The following is an 18,688-nucleotide window of genomic DNA, read 5'->3' as shown; positions in this document are numbered from 1 at the left end:
AGGCTTCAGGGTGGGGCCAGAAATGAGGGGTTCAGGGTGCAGGAGGGGGCTGGGGCAGAGGGTTGGAGTGTGTGTGTGTCGGGGGGGGTAAGGGCTCTGGCTGGGGCAGGGGATGCGATGCAGGGGGAGGGGAGGGGAGGAGGGACTTGAGGTACGTGAGGGGACTCTGGGCTAGGGCTGCGAGGTTCAGATTGTGGGAGGGGGCTCTGGCTGTGGGGTGGGGCTGTGACTGAGGGGTTCGGCTCGTGGGAGGGGAATCAGGGCTGGGGCACAGGGGGGTGAGGGCTGGTGGTGCAGGCTCTGGGGTGTAGGAGGGTGCTCTGGGCTGGGACTGAGGGGTTCAGAGGGTGGAAAAGGGATCAGGACTGTGGCAGTGGGTTGGGGTGTGGGAGGGGGCTCAGGGGTGCAGACTCCGGGCATCGCTTACCTCAAGCAGCTCCCAGAAGCAGTAGCATGTCCCCTCTGGTTCCTATGTGGAGGTGCAGCCAGGTGGCTCTGTGCGCTGCCCCATCTGCAGGTGCCGCACCTGCAGCTCCCATTAGCCACAGTTCCCAGCCAATGGGAGCTGCAGCACTAGGGCTTGGGGCAGGGGCAGCATGCGGAGCATCCTGGCTGCCCCTATGCGTAGGAGCCGGAGAGCAGACATGCCGCTGCTTCAAGGCGCCACACGGAATCATGGCAGGCAGGGAGCCTACCTTGGCCCTACTGCGCTGCCAACCCGACTTTTAACGGCCTGGTCAGTGGTGCTGTCTGGAGCTGCCAGGGGCCCTTTCCGACTGGGCGTTCTGGTTGAAAACCGAACAGCTGGCACCCTCGCCAGGACACCAGTTCTGCTCGCTGGGTCTGTGGCTGCCGCCTGAATCCAGTTGTGAGGGGGTTAATGCAAGTCACTGGATTCCTTTAACCTTCCCATCGTTCTGGCAGGGTCTGTGGGCTCCGCACAGGCTCAGCGGCAGGGAGGGGAATGTCAGCCAGGGCCAGTTCTGAACCCAAACCAGCCATGGCCTGTGGGCCACTGTGAGCTCTTCAGCCGAGTACCCCGGGGGGGTGTTCTGCAGCTGCTGTCCCTTCCCCGGCTCCCCAGCCAGGGCCTGACGTGGCATCTTGCTGCCCTGTAGGGAGTACGAACACAACGCTCTGAAAAAGAAGTTCACGCAGGCCCGGGCCTACGACTCTGATGAGGATGAAGGCTACGACTGGGGCCCAGCTACGGACCTGTAGCCACAACGGCTTCCAGGATTCCTCGTTCTACACCACCGAGCTGCCTTCTGGGAAGTGCCTGCCAAGCTGCATCGTCCCCTTTCCGCCCTGGGCCGGCGAGAGGAGCCCCTGTCCCTTCTCACTCGGGGTCGGCTCCCTCCTGCACACCCCCCTCTCCAGAGCAGGGCTGTTTGGTTTTAATCTTCCTGAACACAAGGCTCAGGGCAGCGTGCTGCTGGCTGGCTAGCAGCCAGCCTGAGCTGTTCTCCTGGGCTCCCAGCCTCTGCCCACATCCTAGGCTTTAACTCTCCTCCGCGTCTCTGCCGGCAGAGCCCAGGTCTCAGCCCTGTCCTAGCTGCCTGCAGTGATGTCAATGTGCCAGCGTCCCTGGCAAGTGCAGCTCTGCCCACTGAGCGTCACCAGGCAGGACACCCTGGCACCCTGGGTGGTGCTGTAAATAGCTCTGCCTGTGTTTGTAATAAAGGAATCCTTTTCACTAGCCCCTGCTGTCTCTGTATCCCCCGGCGGGGGCGAGGTGGTGGACTGGGCTCTGTTCCGAGCCTCAGTAGAGGGGGCTGGTGAACAAAATGCAGGGCAGCCGTGAGGGAGCATGCTCTGCAGAGGAGGGCAGCAGCGTACCTGTGCTCCTGCCTCGCTGCACGGGAACCGAATGAAGCCAGGCTGCAGGCAGCTGGCACATCTCAGCTGGGCTAACTGCCCCCCTCCAGCTCAGTGCGCTGTTAGTGCAGCAGCCAACTTTCCTCATCAGCCTGATGGGGCGCCATCTCTGCACCATTATTGCACAACTGTGCACACACAGGACAGACAGCTGGTCCTAAAAGCCCATCCTGAGATGATGCATGCCAGGGAGCGGCGCTCACGAAACACAGCGTCTGTCACTGAGCCAGACACCCCCACAAAGCTCCTAGCCTTAGCCATGGGTCCAGCATCTGGCATGTGGCTGCTGGTGGCCTCTGGGGCTAGATGAACCCTGACTCTGGGAGGTCCCAGGGCTCCCTCCATCTGAGTCTGGAGCTAGGGCAAGCTCTGCCAGCTGATAGGGACACTCTGAGCAGCTGCTTGCCTTCCCCAGCCCTGTGCTGTTCCCTGCACCGCCTCCCCCAGGAAGTGGGGGACTCAGCCAGCAATCCCTGGCCAGAGCAGGCCCCAGGACCTCGTATGCCCACAGTGCAGTCCTTCCCATGCAGGTCGGTTGCCTGGCATTTCACTTACCCAGTCAGTCCTAGACACGCCACAAACAGCCTTTATTCCTACATCAGCCAGCAGTACAGGTTAAAACTCAGCCCCGGGCTTCCTGCAGCTGATGGAGCACCCAAGACTCTGATTTAGTCCAGGGGAAACAAGGGAGGTGAGAACAGCTGTTACTGGACCAACTTCTCTTGGACAAATGTTGGTCCAACCTCCCTCACTTTGTATCTCATGCTGGGACCACCACTGCGATTAACTTAGTACAAGCAGCCTTCCGCAGGGCCAGCCCTGCCTACAGAAACGGCCCAGGGCAGAGGCTCCAGCAGCAGAGTGGGATCGCAGCGAGCCCCTTTCTCCTGTGCTCCCCCACCCAACACACTGTGGCTGGCCAGGTCGCTGCTGCCTGCTCCAGCCTGACGTTCCCCCACGCCCAGCGCTAGGCCCAAGCCAGGTCATGCTGCTCCTGCAGCTTCTCTCAGAACGAGGGCGCAGCTGACCCACCCCACCATGGGGCCCGCTGGCAGATGAATCTGGCTCTCATGGCAGGGGCTGCAGGTCCAGCCTGGTCCCAGGTGCTGGGGGAGGAGGGGTTACAAACAGCATTAACAAGGCAGAACAGGAAAGCAGAGGGAGTTTCCCCTCACATCCCAGCAGGTCCAAGAGGGGCCGTGTCCATCTGGGCAGCACCCCCTCCTCAGCCTGAGCTGGTGTTACACCTGGTATCGCTGGCAGTTTGATGGGCCCTCTCAGGCCGATGGCAGGACAAGGGAGGGAGTGGCCAGGGCTAGACCTGTCGCCCTTGATCTGTAGTGCAGACTCAGCCGGGATTCAGCAGACACAAGGCAGGATCTTCCTCCTGCAGGCAGCGAGGAGGGGCACAGAGCATGGCACTGGCCAGAAAACTATCTCTGCCCACACAAACCACATCCTGAACAGCCTCCCCTGCAGCCAGGCCCTGCTCCGGCTCCAGCATGACGCACCAAGTGCGAGCACCCATCTGAGCCAGTCGAGTCGCTGCCCTTTGCAAAGCAGGGCAGGGGCCATGCCCTGCCCCCATGGCAACTCCAGAATCTCCTGCAAACGCCTGCGCTGACCCGAGAGCAGGTACGTCCCAGCCAGCCACGCACACGGGGCCAGCTGAGCCAAGGAAGCCCCTGGCATTCTCCAGGGCCCATCCTATCAGCAAGGCCCCGATCCCCACTGTGTGGCGCAAGCTGACAACTCCAGCTGAGTGAGCGGAGGCCCAGGAGAGGAGCCAAGGAGTTTGGGTCCCTGACTCTAAGGCCTGGTGCAAAGCTCCCTCATGTGGTGAGGCCAGGCAAAGCACATCCAGAAGAGGCAAAGGGGGGTTTGCCTTCTGGGTCCCTGCATGAAACAAGAAAAGCGGCAGGATCTGGCCCCCAGCAGGCCCCGAGGGAACTGGAGATGCAGCGACATCCTTTCCTTGTGGGCTGCTGCCCCAGGCCGGGGCCCCAAAACCACGTAGCTGGTACATGTGCAGAGCCACAGACGGGGTAAATGCAAACTCCACCCTTCAGAGGAAGATGGGCTGCTCCTGGCCTGTCAGTAACCGGTAGGTGGAGGCCGGCATGGTCTTGATATGGACCTAGAGAGATAGGGAATGAATCAGCTGGGAGAGCTCCATTCAGAAACGCCCACTTGGGCTCAGAGTCCTGCAGACGCCACTCATCTGCCCCAGCCTCTCTGGGCCTGGGAGAAGGACCCAGGGGAAATGTTTCATGCTAAAGCACGGTTTAGAGATACTAAGGCACTTTACATGTCCAGGTACTGGCTGCAAGAGTTACTTCTCCCCCGTCTGCTGAAATGCAGCTGCCGCTGGGGTGGAGCTGAGCCACTGGTTTGAACGGGGCACAGCTCCCCATAAAAAAACGCAGGTTAGGGCAGGATGTGGAGTTTCTTGCCCAGGCTCAGGGCAAACTCGAAGGCCTGACAGAAAAGAGCAACAGTTCTTAGCAGAAGCCTGAACCTGCCTAGGCCTGCAGGGGAGCTCAGGCCAGGTGGCTGGGATTCCCATGCTAACCTGCATTAGCCCTGCCAGCAGGCTTAGGGACGGGCTAGGGCAAATAGCCATCACTTTGCCACCCCTATTGCAGCCTCCAAAGCCCCGCAGCAGCCTGTCGCTTTGGAGAGCGAGCTGTGCCCCACCTGGGGCATTAGTTCAGTGCCGGCATGGAGGGATGGCGAATCCGAGGCATCATTTGCTACAGCACCCGCAGTTCCCGAGGGGGCTGTGCTGTCCTGCGGGGGGAGAAGAGGGCAGCTGGTCCCTCCCTAATAGAGTTTGCAGCCCAGGGCACGGAAGATCAGCCCCTGCTTGAGGCTCCAGGTGCAGGCAGAGGAGGAACAGAAGGGGCAGTGGGAGCAGGGAGCTGCAGGAGAAAAGGCTTTGCTCCCAGAGTCCAGTACGCCAAAGAGGTGTGCTGCTCAGCAGCGTGATGAGGGATCCCCTCCCTAGCAGAGGGTGCAGCTTGCAAAGCAGGACTGGGAGTTGAGATGAGCACCCAGGAAATTGTGGGGTTGGGGGCAGTTGGCCCATGTCAGACCCCCCTAAACACAGGGCAGAGGTCTCAGGGTGGGAGTCAGCCCTCCTCCCCAAAACAGGGCAGGGGGTCTGTCCCAAACCAGCCTCCCCAGCTGAGGCAGGGGGCTCAGGGCAGGAGTCTACCCCGTACCTGCCCTTCCCTCCCCCCCAGCCAGGGCGGGGGGGGATCTGGACGGGGGTCTGCCCTGTACCTGCCCCTCCCTCCCCTGAGCCATGGCAGGGGGCTCAGGGCGAGGGGTCTGCCCCATGCCAGCCCCCCCAATGGGGAAAAGGGCCTGCATGCCCCTGCTGCACCCCCTGGCCTCAGGCCAGCTCACCTCACTGACGGCCTGCGTGAGGAGCTGGATGATCTTCTCGTGCGGCGTGGCCACCACGCTCTGCCCGTTGATCTCGATGATGCGATGGCCCACTCGGATGCCGCCTCTCTCCGCTATCCCCCCTCGCATCAGGCTGCAGATCTGAATGGCAGGGGGCGCTGGTGAGAGCAGGCCAGCCCCCGCCCCCAGCACGCCATCCTCCACAGCCTCCCCAAGCAGAGCAAATCTCGCCTGCTGGGAGAGCCCATGAAACCCACCCCTGGGCCTGCCCCTCCCGGCATGCTGCGCTCGCCAGCCATCACACCAGCCACAGCGCCCCCTTACTGCTCACTCAGCACCACGTTCCAGCACCCTTCTGCGCCCTGGCAGCTGGGACTCAGCCCCCCCCCCCCAAGGACCGGCCCTGGAGGCAGCAGGGCCGGGTCACCAGAGTCAAGGTTCCGAGCCGGAGAGTGCCAGAGAGCTGGGGTCCAGGAAAGGCCATGGTCACGGGGGTCCTGGCACAGGGACATCAGCCTGGCAGCTGGTGCCGTGGGGGGAGGGCGAAAGCAGACAGTCTGCAGGCGCTGGGGTAACGCGCCCAGGCCTCGCTGCTCACCCCCTGCTCCCTACCCTTGGCACTGACGAGGCCCCGCATGGAACCAGCCCCATCACTGCCCCTGGGGCTGGGACCAGAGATTCTCTCCCTCTCCTTGGACTCGACGCCCACCGGGGCCACATGCCTGCTGCTCCTTGGGCGGCTGGAAGTTCTCCCCTAGCTCAAGCAGTGCCAGCCAGCGAGCCTGGAGCACAAGGGCCTGAGTTCTCGCCCCAGGTATGGCATCTGTGCTGGCCAGAGGGCCCCTGGCCCTCCCCCCGCACGCCACACCCCGGGGCTCCCGCCACTCACAATGCCGTCCTCCACGCAGAAGCCCAGCGGGTACTTGGAGTCGGGCCGGCGGACGATCGCCGTGGTGACGGGCGGGCAGTGCACGATGCTCAGCGTCACCTCGGTCTGCGATTTCAGGTCCTGCCAGGGGCGGGGCTCATTAGCGCCACAGGGGAATCAGGATCGGCCCAGCCGTGGGGGGACAGACGGGGGGCAGGTTTACGCCCACTGGCCCCATGACACTCTCTGGGGCCATGTAGGGGAAGGGAGGGCAGAACTGAACACGACCACTGTGCTCCGCACGCCTTACATGGGGGCGGGTCTAATTACCACCCTCCTTTTATGGGGGGGAAGGGGGAAACTGAGGCACAGTCTTGCCCAAGGTTACACTGCAGGTCAGGGAAAAGAACCCAGGAATCCAAGTCCAGCTTGCCCTGCTCCAACCTCTAGGCCATGCTGCCCTCTGGCGCAGTGCTGGGCTTGTCCGTGTTCTGCTCGGACACCTCCCAGAGGAAGCGTTTCATAGGATGCCCCCAAACGCCTGATCCTGGAGCTGATTCTCCCAGGGCCAGGGCAAGCTTGAGTCCCACCTGCAGAGGGATCTGAGCAGAACACTGGGAGCCAGGACTCCTGAGTTCCCTGGTGGCAAACTCTTGTAGGCTTAAGTCTGGAAGGTCTCACTGCACCCACGGGGGCTCTTGGGCCCAGCCGGCATCCCAGCAGTGAAGGCTCCAGCCCCTGCTCCACCCCCACCTGGCTGCAGCACCAGCCCCAGCTTGCACGTCCCTCAACACTGAGCGCGAAGGGCTGAGCGCCTCTGATGGAAAGGTGGCTGCTATCACAGACTAAGAGGCCCAGGAACTGAGTACAGGTCCCCCCCCACACAGCCCTCTACACTCCCTCCCCATTCCCACCATCCCCCTCCATTGTCCCTTCTCACTACCCCCAACCTCCAGAACCCCCTCACCATTGTGCCCCACCATCCCCATTTCCCCCTCCTCAGTCCCACCATCTCCATCACCCCCTTCACAGCCACCCTGCCTGTTTCCTTCCACCTCCCCTCGCCCCCTCTCCACTGTCCCCCGATCCCCGTCACCCCCTCCACAACCACCCCTGCCCCACTGTCCCCTCCCACCCCCCAACCCCCTCACCCCTCCAACACCCCCTCCAACCCCCTCCCCAGTCACCCATTCCACTGTCCTCCCTCCACCCCCACCCCCACCTCTCCTTCCCCTGCTCACCCGGATGATGCTCTGGCAGGTGCTGAGGGGCAGCCCCACCAGACTTGTCCCGTTGACGGACATAAGCCGGTCCCCGATGCTCAGCTCCCCACACTTCTCCGCAGGGCCGCCATGCATGAGGTTGGCGACGACCACGGTGGGTAGGATGGAGCCCCAGCCCGACTCCACCACAGCGACGCCCAGGATCTCCCCCTTCTGCTTGCGGATGCAGACCTGCAGGCCGGGCGGAGCACAGGGCCCACTGAACTACGGAGCGGGCGCTGGGGGACCTCGGGGCTGGCGACACCGCACAGCCGGGAGCTCGGGCTGCAGCAGGCTGCGGTGCAGGCACCAAGAGGAGTGGGTGGCTCACAGCTACTCCAGACCTGGATCCCAGAGGGTGCAGGTACACCACTGGCAGTGGGCGGGAGGGGGCCCCGGAGAGGCTGTAGGGAGCGGGGCCTGGGCACTTGCCCCGGGGGAGCCCCCGGCTACTCCAGGCCCGGCTCCCGCAGCAGGGCGCTGGCAGGTTGCAACACAGGAGGCTCCCAACTGCTGCAGACACCAGCAAGAGGCGCTGCAGGGAGCCAAGCTGGAGCACTGGGTGCCAGTGAGCTGATCCCACCCCCAACCCCTGCAGGCAGCTCTTACATCCTTGCAGTTCTCCTGCTTGGAGAAGTGGGCCAGGTCCCCGTTGTGCAGCTCCTGGCTCTCCAGGGCGCGGCTGTCCTGGCCAGGGGAGAGTTGGCTTGGGTCGATGCCGCTGGCCTGCAGCAACTGCTGGTATGCCACGCTGAAGGCCTGCCCGATGGCCTGGGCAATCAGCTGAGCCTGCAGGAGGAAGTGCCCCGAGGTTACCCCGGCAGCGGGGCACTGGGCCCCAAGCGCCTGTGGGTACAGGGCTCCACCCTCCAACACCCCCAGCACCCGGGAGCCTGGGCAGTGCCAGGGGGTCAAAGCCAACCCATCTGCCATCCCGCCAGCCTGTCTGGGGCACAGCCAAACCCTGCTACAGCAGCTGCAGAGAACCTGGGATGTATTGCGGGGCAGGGGTGGGACAGACACTTCCAACCCCTTCTATGGGCAGATACCCACACACCTCTCCCCTCCCCTCCCCAGGTGGGGCCCCCTTTACAGCACAGACACCCTCATGCCTCTCGCCTCCAAAGATCCTTCCCCCCCAGCCCTGGCTTTCTCCAACAGTACAAAGGACCCCCCACCCTACCCACTCTCCAGGTGGCTCTTTCCTGTCTCCGAGCTAGACCCGAGGCGGCTGGAGATGGGGGTGAGCGAGCTCCCAGACACAAGGCCCAGCACTGCGGCAGGGAGAAATGCAACTGAAACGCCTCAAGGAACAGCAACACCTGGAGGCCAAGCTGAGAACCCCCAGCTCATGATGCCTACTGGGCTTTGGGTAGGACTGGGATCTGGAGCTCCAGGCTCGAAGCCTGTGTAAAGCCAACGCGCAATGCTCCGCCCCCTACCCCGCCCCGCCCAGACTCACGTCCGCAGAATGGAAGACATGGCAGATCATCTTGTAGAGCTGCTTCTCCTGCGAGGTGTCTGCCCGCCGCGGCAGCTTCCTGCGCGCCATCAGCACAATGATGCTGCCGATGTCCGCAATGTAGGAGATGGTCTGGAGCGGATGGTCCATCATGGCCTCCTGAGGGAGGGGGCATGAGAAATTCAGGGGTGGTCTCAGTGGACAGCTGGAGTGCCAGCGGGATTATGGGAGCACAGCCTCCAAGCCAGGGAAGTCTGTTAACCGAGGGGAGGGAAGGGTTCTTCAGGGCCTGTTTAAAACCCTGGGGCTCTAGTGGCTATTTCACTCAAACGCCAGCCACACTGTTGGGAGAACACCCATCCGAGTTACAGGTTGGACACGCCTTCAGCCAAGGACTCCTGAGCCACTCATAAGAACGGCCATACTGGGTCAGACCAAATGTCCATCAAGCCCAGTATCCTGTCCTCGGATAGTGGCCAATGGCAGGTGCCCCAAAGGGAATGAACAGAGCGGTTATCATCAAGTGATCCATGCCCTGTCACCCAATCACAGCTTCTGGCAAACAGAGGCTAGGAACACCATTCCTGCCCACCCTGGTGAATAGCCATTGATGGACCTATCCTCCATGAATCTATCTAGCTCCCTTTTGAACCCCGTGATAGTATTGGCCTTCACAACACCCTCTGGCAAGGAGTTCCAGAGGTTGACAGTGTGTTGCGTGAAAAGATACTTTCTTGTGTTTGTTTTAAACCTGCTACCTATTAATTTCATTTGGTGGCCCCTTGTTCTTGTATTATGAGAAGGAGTAAATAACACTTCCTAATTTCCTTTCTCCACACCACTCATGATTGTATAGACCTCTATCATATCCCCCCTCAGTCGCCTCTTTTCCAAGATGAAAAGTCCCAGTCTTATTAATCCCTCCTCACACGGAAGCCGTTCCATACCCCTAATAATTTTTGTTGCCCTTTTCTGAACCTTTTCCAATTCCAGTGTATCCTTTTTGAGACGGGGCAACCACATCCGCACACAGTATTCACGGTGTGGGTGTACCATGGGTTTCTACAGAGGCAATACGATACCTTCTGTCGTATTATCCATCCCTTTCCTAATGATTCCCAACATTCTGTTCGCTGTTTTGACTGCCACTGCACATTGAGTGGATGGATGACTCCTGTGGGTCGTGCAAGGAGACCTCCAGCAAAGCCAGCGAAGACCTGACTGCACATGCCCGATGGTTACACAGGAGAATACGAATCCTCCCCGGCTTTCTCTATCTATCCAGTGAAACTGCCGCGTAACCCTGCCTGGACTCTCATGCTGAGATTGACACCTCTTGTGTACTGATGTTGTTTAGCTCAGTAATCAATCAAGAAAAGCCAGGTTTAGATTAATTTAGGAGCATGCCCAGGAGGCTCTGTACCAGTGGAGCGCTGAACATAGAGGAGGCCTAAGGCGGAGGCGCCGACACTCTGGGGGCTCCGGAAAAAAAACAGACTCCTGAATCAGTGCCTCCCTCTCCCTCCCAGCACCTCCCGAGGCATTGGGGGAGAGGGGGTGGGAAGAGGTGGGGCAGGAGCTTGGGAGAAGGGGTGGAGTGGGGGTGGAAAAGCACCCCTTGGCACATTAGAAAGTCAGCGCCTCTGGCCTAAGGAACGCACAAAACCAATTGGTTTTCCCTTTACATGTAAACTTTTAACTGCTGCTGGGTCCACCCCAGAGGTGGCTGCATTTTGGCAGCAGCTGTGCAATCCCCACTGATGTCAGTGGATCCTCCAGGAGGAAAGGCCTCTTTACCCAGGTGGGGTCACAACCAAAGCACACCTGCACCACATACAATCGATCGCCTTAGGCCAGTTCCCTGCACGGGCCAAGTGCCCTGATCCAAGCTGGAGGGGGTGGGGTGCAGAGAAGGTGACGTCCTAAGGCCGGGAGAATTCTAACAGAAACAAGCCCAGTTCTCCTAGCACAGGTGACCCACCCCCTGTAACGACATCCCCTGTCCTACACACCTGCGAGTCGGCCGTCAGGACCTTGATCCTCTGGGTGGAGACAAACAGATCCACCTCGGTCATGGGCTGGGACTCCCCCTCCGGCGCCTGCAGCATGGTAAGGACAAAGCACCCGTGTGCGTGGTCACCAGTAGCCCCAAGGCAGAGGCTCAAAGCAAGGGACTTGGAGCCAGGACTCCTGGGTCCTATTTCCAGCTCTGCCCTAACTCTCTCTGTGACCAGGAGTGAGTCACCACTCCTCTCTGTGCCTCCGTTTCCCCTCAAGGAGCAATGGGTCTCCATGAACATGCAGTCTGGGGTGCTGGGATGGGCGATGGGGTACTAGAATTCACAGCCCATTGGAATGCCAGAGCTGGATAGCAGCAGCTGACGTGACAGATTGTGTTTGCCTTGTCTTCCTCTACCCGATCTCTGAATGACTCCTGTCAAGAGCAACCCTCAGTGAGCACTTTACAGACAGCCCGCGCAGGAGGAATCAATCAGCCTCTTTTTACAGGTGGGGAAACTGAGGCACAGAGACACCAGGCCTGGCCTAGTGTCACCCAGTGGAAGAGGTGGGACTGGAACTCAGGCCTCCTGACTCCCTGGCCTGTGCTTTGACCACTGCTTCCTCCCTCTCGCCTCTCTGCATCCCACTTCTGGAACCCTGTTCGAATCAAACCTCCCCACTGATCCCCCCCACACCTTCCACCCAGCCTAGCGAGTGGGAGCTCAGCTTCCAGCTGCAGCCAGACCCAGGAGTGACCTGCTTTCACTGCTCTTCACACCTGCTCCCTGCAGCCTACAGGTCTGAGTATAAACAGAGCTACGCACCTCGGAGAAGTCAGCAGCACCCTCTTCTGGAGTGGGGCCCTGGAAAATGGGGGGGGGTCCCTATTTTTTCACCCACCAGTCAAAGCTCAGCTGCTGGCTGCAATGGCAGGGGTGGGCGAGAACCTGATGCAAACACAGGCATCGGCTCGTGACATGCTCAGCTTTGCCCCGCTGCAGCCGAGGGAACGGACAAGGATCCCACCCTCGGGGCCCACACTTCCCTCGACCTGCTTATGTGCCAGGCCAGCCCAGTGAGCCCAGGAGCCGCCTGCAACGGGCGCAGGGTGGGGAGGACAGAGAGCAGAGGAGGATGCACACTGTGCTCTGGGCATGGGAGAGGGCACCTCCTCGGCTGCATCGATGGGGGCACCGTGGCTGGGCAGTCCCAGACAGCTGGGCTTTGGCTCCTGGTGGGTGAAAATCAACTAGTGCCAGGAGCTCATCTCAGCAGCCTCTGCCCCCAGGGCTGGATGCTCCTGAAGAGACGCAGGTGGCAGTGCCACCCCGATGGGACCAGCTCGCATGGACTAGTGACCGCTCAGCTCACCCGGCACCCTCACCCACCTTTATCCTGTCCACGGCCTCCTGGGCCTGCGCCATGCGGACGCTGGCAGGGGGGTTCCTCTCCGAGACCAGCTGTGTAGAGCCTAGATACTTTGCTCCGAAGATCACTCCATCCAGGAGATCCTCCGGCTCACAGGGGCCTGCCACTGAGAAGCCAGGGGCAGGTGTTAGCAAAGGCAGGGCCTCCCTGCTCCTCCCCTCCCTGCAATGCCCATGGCCTGAGACACCGGTCTGGAGCCAGGCCCAGCTGCTGCTGACTGCGGGTGTGGGGGGGCATGGCCCCTCTCAGCAGCCTTTTATCCGGGGGGCCAGGTTACCCCAGGCCTCAGCAGGGCGTGATTCCCATCTCGCTCCCCCCGCTTAAAGCTGGAGCACCCCCTGGAGCCCCAGCGTTCTTGCAATGAGCGAGATCAGCCCGCGCACAGTGCCCCCTGCTTTACAGGCCTGAACCCCCCGTGGGAAAAAGTCCAGCACCTGCCCCTCAGCGGAGCAGGGATAAGCTTCCCTCTCGACACAGAGACCTGCATCCAGCCAGGCCCGGGCAGCGGGGCCAGGGCCTAGCGAGTGCTGGGCCTGAGCAGCAGCAGACACCACCAGAACCGGCATTTCAATCCTGGTTCTCACGCCCCTCCCAAGGCAGCTCTCCATTACTCCCCACCGTTGAGCTCCCTGCAGGCACTGCCCCATTCCGAGGGGCTCAGATCTCGTGGGGGAAGCTGCAGGGGAGTTGGATCCGTCCCCAGCCGGGTATCCTGCACCACCTGCTACCTCCTCCGTAGGGCTGGGAAGGCCAAGCCCCCTGTGGCATCTCCTTGTCCTGCATGTGCCACGTCGGCAGCCCCAGAGGCTGATGGCACCAATAGTGGCCGGCCAAGTGCCCCCAGCCGCCCCCCCCCCCCCCACACACACATGCCTGAGCCCTGAGCTGGAGCCACCCCTTCCTTGAGCAAAAGGGAGTGCAGCCTCCTCGACCTCCCTGCTGCGGCTGCCCCGGGGGACCCCAGTCACAGGCAGCCACAAGAAGGTTTACGCAGCATGGGGACCCGTCTGAGACCCTCCAAACTTGTGTCACATAGGCCACAACAGATCACTTGTGACTAGAGCAGGATTCGAACCAGTGTCCTCAATCTGGCCCCTCTCCCAGGACTTGGCAGCCAGAAAGCCTTCCTCCTATGAGCCAAGGCAGTGAAAGACACGCCCCCGCCCTTCATAAATCCCCTCCCCTCCCTGGCCGGGCTGGGCCGGCCTGCCATGCACTAGCCACACAGCACCCAGGAGGGGCTGCCACTCACACAGCGGCCCACGGGCTGGTGGTCAGAGCAGGTGACGGGGAAGCAGGACGCCTGGGTTCTATCCCTGTTACAAGTGGATGAGTAACTCACCCTCTTTGAAGGCCGGATAGGCCGCCTGGGATTCTTTAACCTACAAAGCAACCATGAGAGCAGTGAGTGTCAGCACCCAGGGGGACGCAGACGCCGGGACGCCTGCCGGCCACCTCCAGCGATGGACACAAGGCCTAACTAATCCCCAAGCAGCAGCCAAAGAGGAACCGAGAGCAGCAGCAGGACAAGGCCAGAGGGCTCAGTGTTCTGGGTGCAAGGGGCAGAGGAAGGGGCGGGCCAGGGATGCTGAGGTCGGTGGGCAGCTGCTGCCAGGGTGGAGTCCTCTGAGTTAACTCAGCAGCCTGGGATCAGCCAGAGCCGTGTGAGCCCCAGCAGGGATGCGGGACGGTCAAGCTGCTGGGAAGCCTGGGTAGGGGATGTTCTGGGGACAGGGCTGGAGGGGGGCAGGGACTCCAGTTGGTACCCGCTGCCAGCCCATCATGCAGCACCTCCAGAACCGCTCTTCCCATGCCAGACCCTCCAAGGCCAGTGCCGTCTCAGCTCGCAGTGGCCGGATGTGTGAGACTCCCATGCACACAGTGGAGAGCAGACCTCGTCCCCAGCCCTGAGAGGGTCCAGACCTACCCCTACCCAGGCTCTGGGCTTCGGCGGCCCCCACACGTGACGCTGGGCCCCTTGCTTGGCTGCAAGGTAACAATGCGTGTCAGCAGCCCCTCGACCTGCCGGCTGCCCTCGGGAACGCCTCCCCCATACCCCACACATGGCAGGGAGCCAGGGGTAGCTGCTCTCCGCATCCTGCTCCCCTCCACCACCCCGCCCCCCAGCCTGGGGGCAGCCGGCAGCGACTCTTGTGCCAAGGGCTGACCCCCAACCACCCCGCGTAGCCGTTGTCATGGGGATCTGTCAGAGTGCTCAGCTCCAGGCCTGGCATCCAGAGGTAGCTCAGAGCCCCACCCAATCCCAGGGCCCCCCAAGACAAGGTGCCCGGGGCCAGACCTCCAGCCAGCATGCAAAGCACTCACAGCTGTGCTCCTGGGGGAGGGCTGCTCCAGACCCTGGCTGTGAGGAGGGGACATGGCCACCCACACGGGCTCTGGGGAGCTGTCCCAACTGCCCGGGGACACGCAGGCAGAGTCTCCCTCGTGGGCTCCCCCTCTCCGATACCACCGGCAGGAGCCTTCTGCCTGCGAGCTGCCTGGCTGTGAAGCGGCCTCCTCCGCCTGCCGGGCCACTGGGCTCTCCTGACACTGCAGGACCTCCCCGTCACTCCCAGCCAGGACATCTGACCTGGCGAGGGGGGTCTCCTCACTGGCCTCTGCTGGGAGCCCCCCCTCATGGTGCAGGAGGCTTAGCAAGTCCTCCCGGTCAGCCTCTGCAAAGAGCAGGCCGTGGCTCTCCTGGCTCCTCCGGGAGCAGGTGGAGGGCTGAGCATGGCAGGGCTGCATTGCCAGGCCTCTCCCCATGGCAACGTGCAGCAGGCAGGGAGGGCACTCGCCCAGCAGGCCCCGGCAGCGGCCAAAGGCCCGTTTGTGGGGAAGTGCTGCGTCTCCCCCAAAAGGGCCTGCGCCACAGTCAGACGCCAGCAGCGGGTCGTCCTCCAAGGCAGGCAAGTCATCGTGGAAGCTGGGGCTAAGGATCTGGAGCTGGGCGAGGAGGCCCTGGATCTCCAACTGGTCGTCATCCTCCACACTCTCGGCCCACTCCTCCCCTCTCAGGTGGGCCTCAGGCTCCTCATCCAGGTCCATGCAAACCAGGTCACCCTGCTCCGTGCTGGCCGGGACTCTGGGACAATCCACTCCCGGGTGGGCTCCCTCTGGGTTCCCTTTCCAGTCAGCATCGCTTCCAGGTGCTGCAGTGTCCTCGCAGCCTTCCATCCCCCCTCCCAGGTCCCTGCAAGCGTCATCACGTGCTTCCCCAGCTGCCTGGAGGGCTGAGTCCAGAGCAGCTGCGGGGCCAGGGGTCTGCAGGCCCCCCAGAGGGCTTTCGGGGACAGTCGGCTCTGCGATGGCTGCACCAACAGACAGTTCAGCCTCAGCTGCAGAGGGGTTGAGGTCGGAGCGCAGGGCACTGAAGGGGGATCCGGGCTGCTGCAGGCAGCGCAGGCTTTGTTCACAGGCCGTTGGCATGGCCAGTGTTGGCGACGCCCCTTCCTCCAGGTCCATGGCTGGAGGCTCCAGGAGCTCCCCGGGAAGGCTGTGGCTGCCAAAGCCAGGCCCTGGGTGCACGTCAGTTTGGAAGTCCATGCTGTTGTCCATCACAGTCGCTCCTGCCCAGGTGGGGGAAGAAGAAACTCACCCTACACTGAGAACAGAAGGAAAGAGGTATTGGAGGTTAGACATGGGCAGGACTGAAAGTAAGAGCAGAGACAGCTTCGTAGACTAGATCCTCGCAGAGCTGCCCTGAGTCAGGTCCGCGGAGGATCCAGCCCCTGATCTTCTGGATGGAAATCAGCAGCGGAGGCTGGGCAGGGCTGAATTAACAAAGACAGCTGCAAAGCTGTTCCTGCCATTGCAACCCGTAGGGAGCAGCCGTGTGGAGTCTCCCACGCCACAGACCTCAGGCCCAGATCCTCCGTGGCAGTGAGGATTGAAATCAATGGGAGTAAGGTGCGGGCCGGCACTCAGACTATGCTGGGCAAATCTGAAAACCCACATCAGTCTCTCTGATGCACTGCATGTTACACTCATCAATGACCGAATCTCACAGGGCCCTCCTTGGAGGCTGGCCAATCTCACTGTCCCTAGTTTACAGAAGGGGAAACTGAGGCACAGAGCCGTTAAGGCTGACATTTCGCAAAGGTGGCCATTTACACTGGGAGCCTAAGGTGATTATTTCAGAGGTGCTGAGCCCCCTCGATTCCCGCTCGGAGTTGTGGGCACTCAGCACTTCTGAAAAATCAGCCCCCTTCCAGGTTTCTCAAGTTGGGCACCCAAAGCCAGTAGCCACTTGTGAGAACTCTGCCCTAAGGGACTTGCCCAAGGTCAGGCAGTGAGTCAGTGGCAGAACCAGGAACAGACCCCCCAGGAGTCCTGACTCACAGTCTGGTGCCCTGAGACCACATTAACAATTCTCGCTTTAGTCCCTCTCCAAACATATCCACTGTCTAACCTGAAGAGGGTGGGCGCTTCCTTGCCTGCAATGGGGCTCAACCCCCGCTCTTGGTACTGCTGCAAGGAATCCAGCCCCAGGGTTCATGCAGGAGACTCATAAAAAACTCCTTCTGAAGAGCTATTATGTCCACCTCTGCTGGGCCGTGTTCCCCAGAATCAGTTGCTTTCCCCTGGAGGGCGGGGATCCACGGATGTACGCTGAGATGCTGGGAAGCACTCTCAGACCCCAGCAGGACAAGGCTGGAGGTCACCATGCACAGATCAGTGGCTGCTTCCTGTGTCTCTCCCAGCAGCTGTGCTGAGAATGCTGAAATCGCCCCCCCTACAAAGTCTGCTTCCCCTCTGTCAGATCCCGGAGGTAGAAATGTCACAGCCCCCTAGGACCCCCCCACGGCCCCTCACACTGCTTACATTGCACGATAACATCTGACACACAAACAGGGAGGCCTCGATCAAGAATGAATCCACTGAAGTCCATGGAGCTGCTCCTGATTTACACCTGCATCACTGAGAGCAGAATCTGGCCCCATAACCACAATCTAGCCTTACAAAATTACTTACTGCCCCAACACAAGGTGGTTTCATTAGACTGGGGAGTAAAACCAACTAGCTAGGCCCCGATTTTACAATCAGAGGCTTCTAGGCTTCCACGCCCAGGGGCTGCCAGGGCACCGACTTCATTGCAGCTCCACTGGGACAAGGCGGGCCGACTGCAGGATCTGAGTCGCTAAGGTGATAAAAGGTGGGCAACTAACTCCTGTGGCTAGTAAGTTGCCCACTTTTTGATGATGCCTGGAGCATCATGACTAGCGAGCCACATCTGGCTGGGGAGGGATAGCTCAGTGATTTGAGCATTGGCCTGCTCAACCCAGGGTTGAGAGTTCAATCCTCGAGGGGGCCGTTTAGGGATCTGGAGGCAAACACTGGGGACGGGCCTTGCTTTGAGCAGGGGGTGGGACTAGATGGCCTCCTGGGGTCCCCTCCAGCCCTGGTATTCTGTGATCTCCCAGCAGTCCCCATGTAATGCGCAGACCGGATCCCCTCGTTCCGGGCCAAGCCCTTCCACGGATGCAGCCAACTTATTTCCACCGAGCTCCTGCTTTGACTCCCCCCTTTCCGGGGCTGAAGGCCAGGAAGGGGATGCCCCGGATCGGCCGGGCAATGCTGGCCCCACGCCGGCGAAGGACGGGGCCAGGGGAGCACTGGCCACACGCCGGCCTGGCGGAGCGAACTTACTTCCAAGAAAGTTTCAGCTACTCCGAGAGACGCAGCGGCGCAGGAACCCGGGGTCAGTTAACTCTTGGCGCGCCGCAGCCGCCCCAGGCGCCCCCCTCCTGCCGGCAGCTGCCCTTGATGTGGCTGCGGAGCGAAACTTCGCTCGCCCCCGAGCCCCTCCCTCCCGCTTCCAGCCGCCTGGGGCTCGTCCCCTCCACCGAGCATGCGCGGGCCCCGCAGGCTGCTGGGGGATGTAGTTCTGGGCCGGGCCGCGCAGCTCTGAGCACGCGGGGCGCTGCTGGGGGATGTAGTTCGGAGGCGCAGTTCCCAGGCCCCTCCCCGCGGTGTCCCGGGGCCGGGCGCTGCAGAGCCGCTGGCGGTGCCTAGGGAGCCCAGGTGTCCCGTTCTATGGGGACAGCCCCCATACCTGGTGCTTTGTCTTATTTAGGCGCCTACTGCCCCCCTCACCGCCTGCCCCGATGGTTTACACTTGCCGCCTGGTCACCCTAGCGGTGTCGATCCGGAGGAACAAGGGAAACCAGCAAGAGACGATCTTTGCCCTGCGACCCCATTCCTGCAAAGCTGCGAGCAGGGTCCTAACTGTGCCTACACGGCTCAGGTGGGGGGCGTGTCCCCTGCCCCCCAGTTTCCCACCACAGCAGGGTGCAAACAGGAAAGCGAGCTGCGGCTCCGTGCTCTGCGGAGGAACCCGCAGCCGGGGCCCTAGAAGCGCTGTTGGCTGACAGGGCT

The 18,688-nt window shown here is 61.7% G+C and overlaps 2 protein-coding genes across 3 annotated transcripts in view; one reads left to right on the top strand and one right to left on the bottom strand.

Moving 5' to 3' along the window:
• TJP3 (tight junction protein 3) overlaps positions 1–1,692 on the top strand; it is a 53,648-nt gene extending 51,956 nt beyond the window's left edge. For both annotated transcript variants that reach the window (XM_074939522.1, XM_074939521.1), the window contains exon 20: positions 1,119–1,692. In XM_074939522.1, the coding sequence (XP_074795623.1) occupies positions 1,119–1,221 (103 nt within the window). In that variant the 3' untranslated portion in view covers positions 1,222–1,692. The remainder of the gene's footprint in view (positions 1–1,118) is intronic.
• Positions 1,693–2,484: 792 nt separating this feature from the next.
• APBA3 (amyloid beta precursor protein binding family A member 3) lies at positions 2,485–18,099 on the bottom strand. The gene is made up of 11 exons (XM_074939876.1): positions 17,960–18,099; positions 14,636–15,914; positions 13,653–13,692; positions 12,271–12,416; positions 10,894–10,980; positions 8,882–9,040; positions 8,029–8,208; positions 7,399–7,611; positions 6,179–6,298; positions 5,290–5,430; positions 2,485–4,015 (listed from the first exon to the last, which is right to left on the bottom strand). Exons 2-11 carry the CDS (start codon positions 15,866–15,868, stop codon positions 3,944–3,946), a joined length of 2,391 nt encoding a protein of 796 aa, XP_074795977.1. The 5' UTR covers positions 15,869–15,914; positions 17,960–18,099; the 3' UTR covers positions 2,485–3,943.
• Positions 18,100–18,688: the final 589 nt, after the last annotated feature.

The sequence above is a fragment of the Natator depressus genome, chromosome 25 (genome assembly GCF_965152275.1).
Source record: "Natator depressus isolate rNatDep1 chromosome 25, rNatDep2.hap1, whole genome shotgun sequence".
Classification (NCBI taxonomy): domain Eukaryota; kingdom Metazoa; phylum Chordata; order Testudines; family Cheloniidae; genus Natator; species Natator depressus.
Note: the sequence above shows the minus strand (reverse complement) of the source record. Positions and strands in the feature narration are given on the sequence as shown.

What these genes read in the sequence shown, in the direction of transcription:
- APBA3 (XM_074939876.1), bottom strand. Translation starts at nt 15,868, where the DNA reads ATGGACAACAGCATGGACTTCCAAACTGACGTGCACCCAGGGCCTGGC. An exon ending in CCTCCCCCAGGAGCACAGCT is followed by an intron (nt 13,693 to 14,635) that starts GTGAGTGCTTTG and finishes GTTGCTTTGTAG; the next exon opens with GTTAAAGAATCCCAGGCGGC. An exon ending in CTATCCGGCCTTCAAAGAGG is followed by an intron (nt 12,417 to 13,652) that starts GTGAGTTACTCA and finishes CTGGCTTCTCAG; the next exon opens with TGGCAGGCCCCTGTGAGCCG.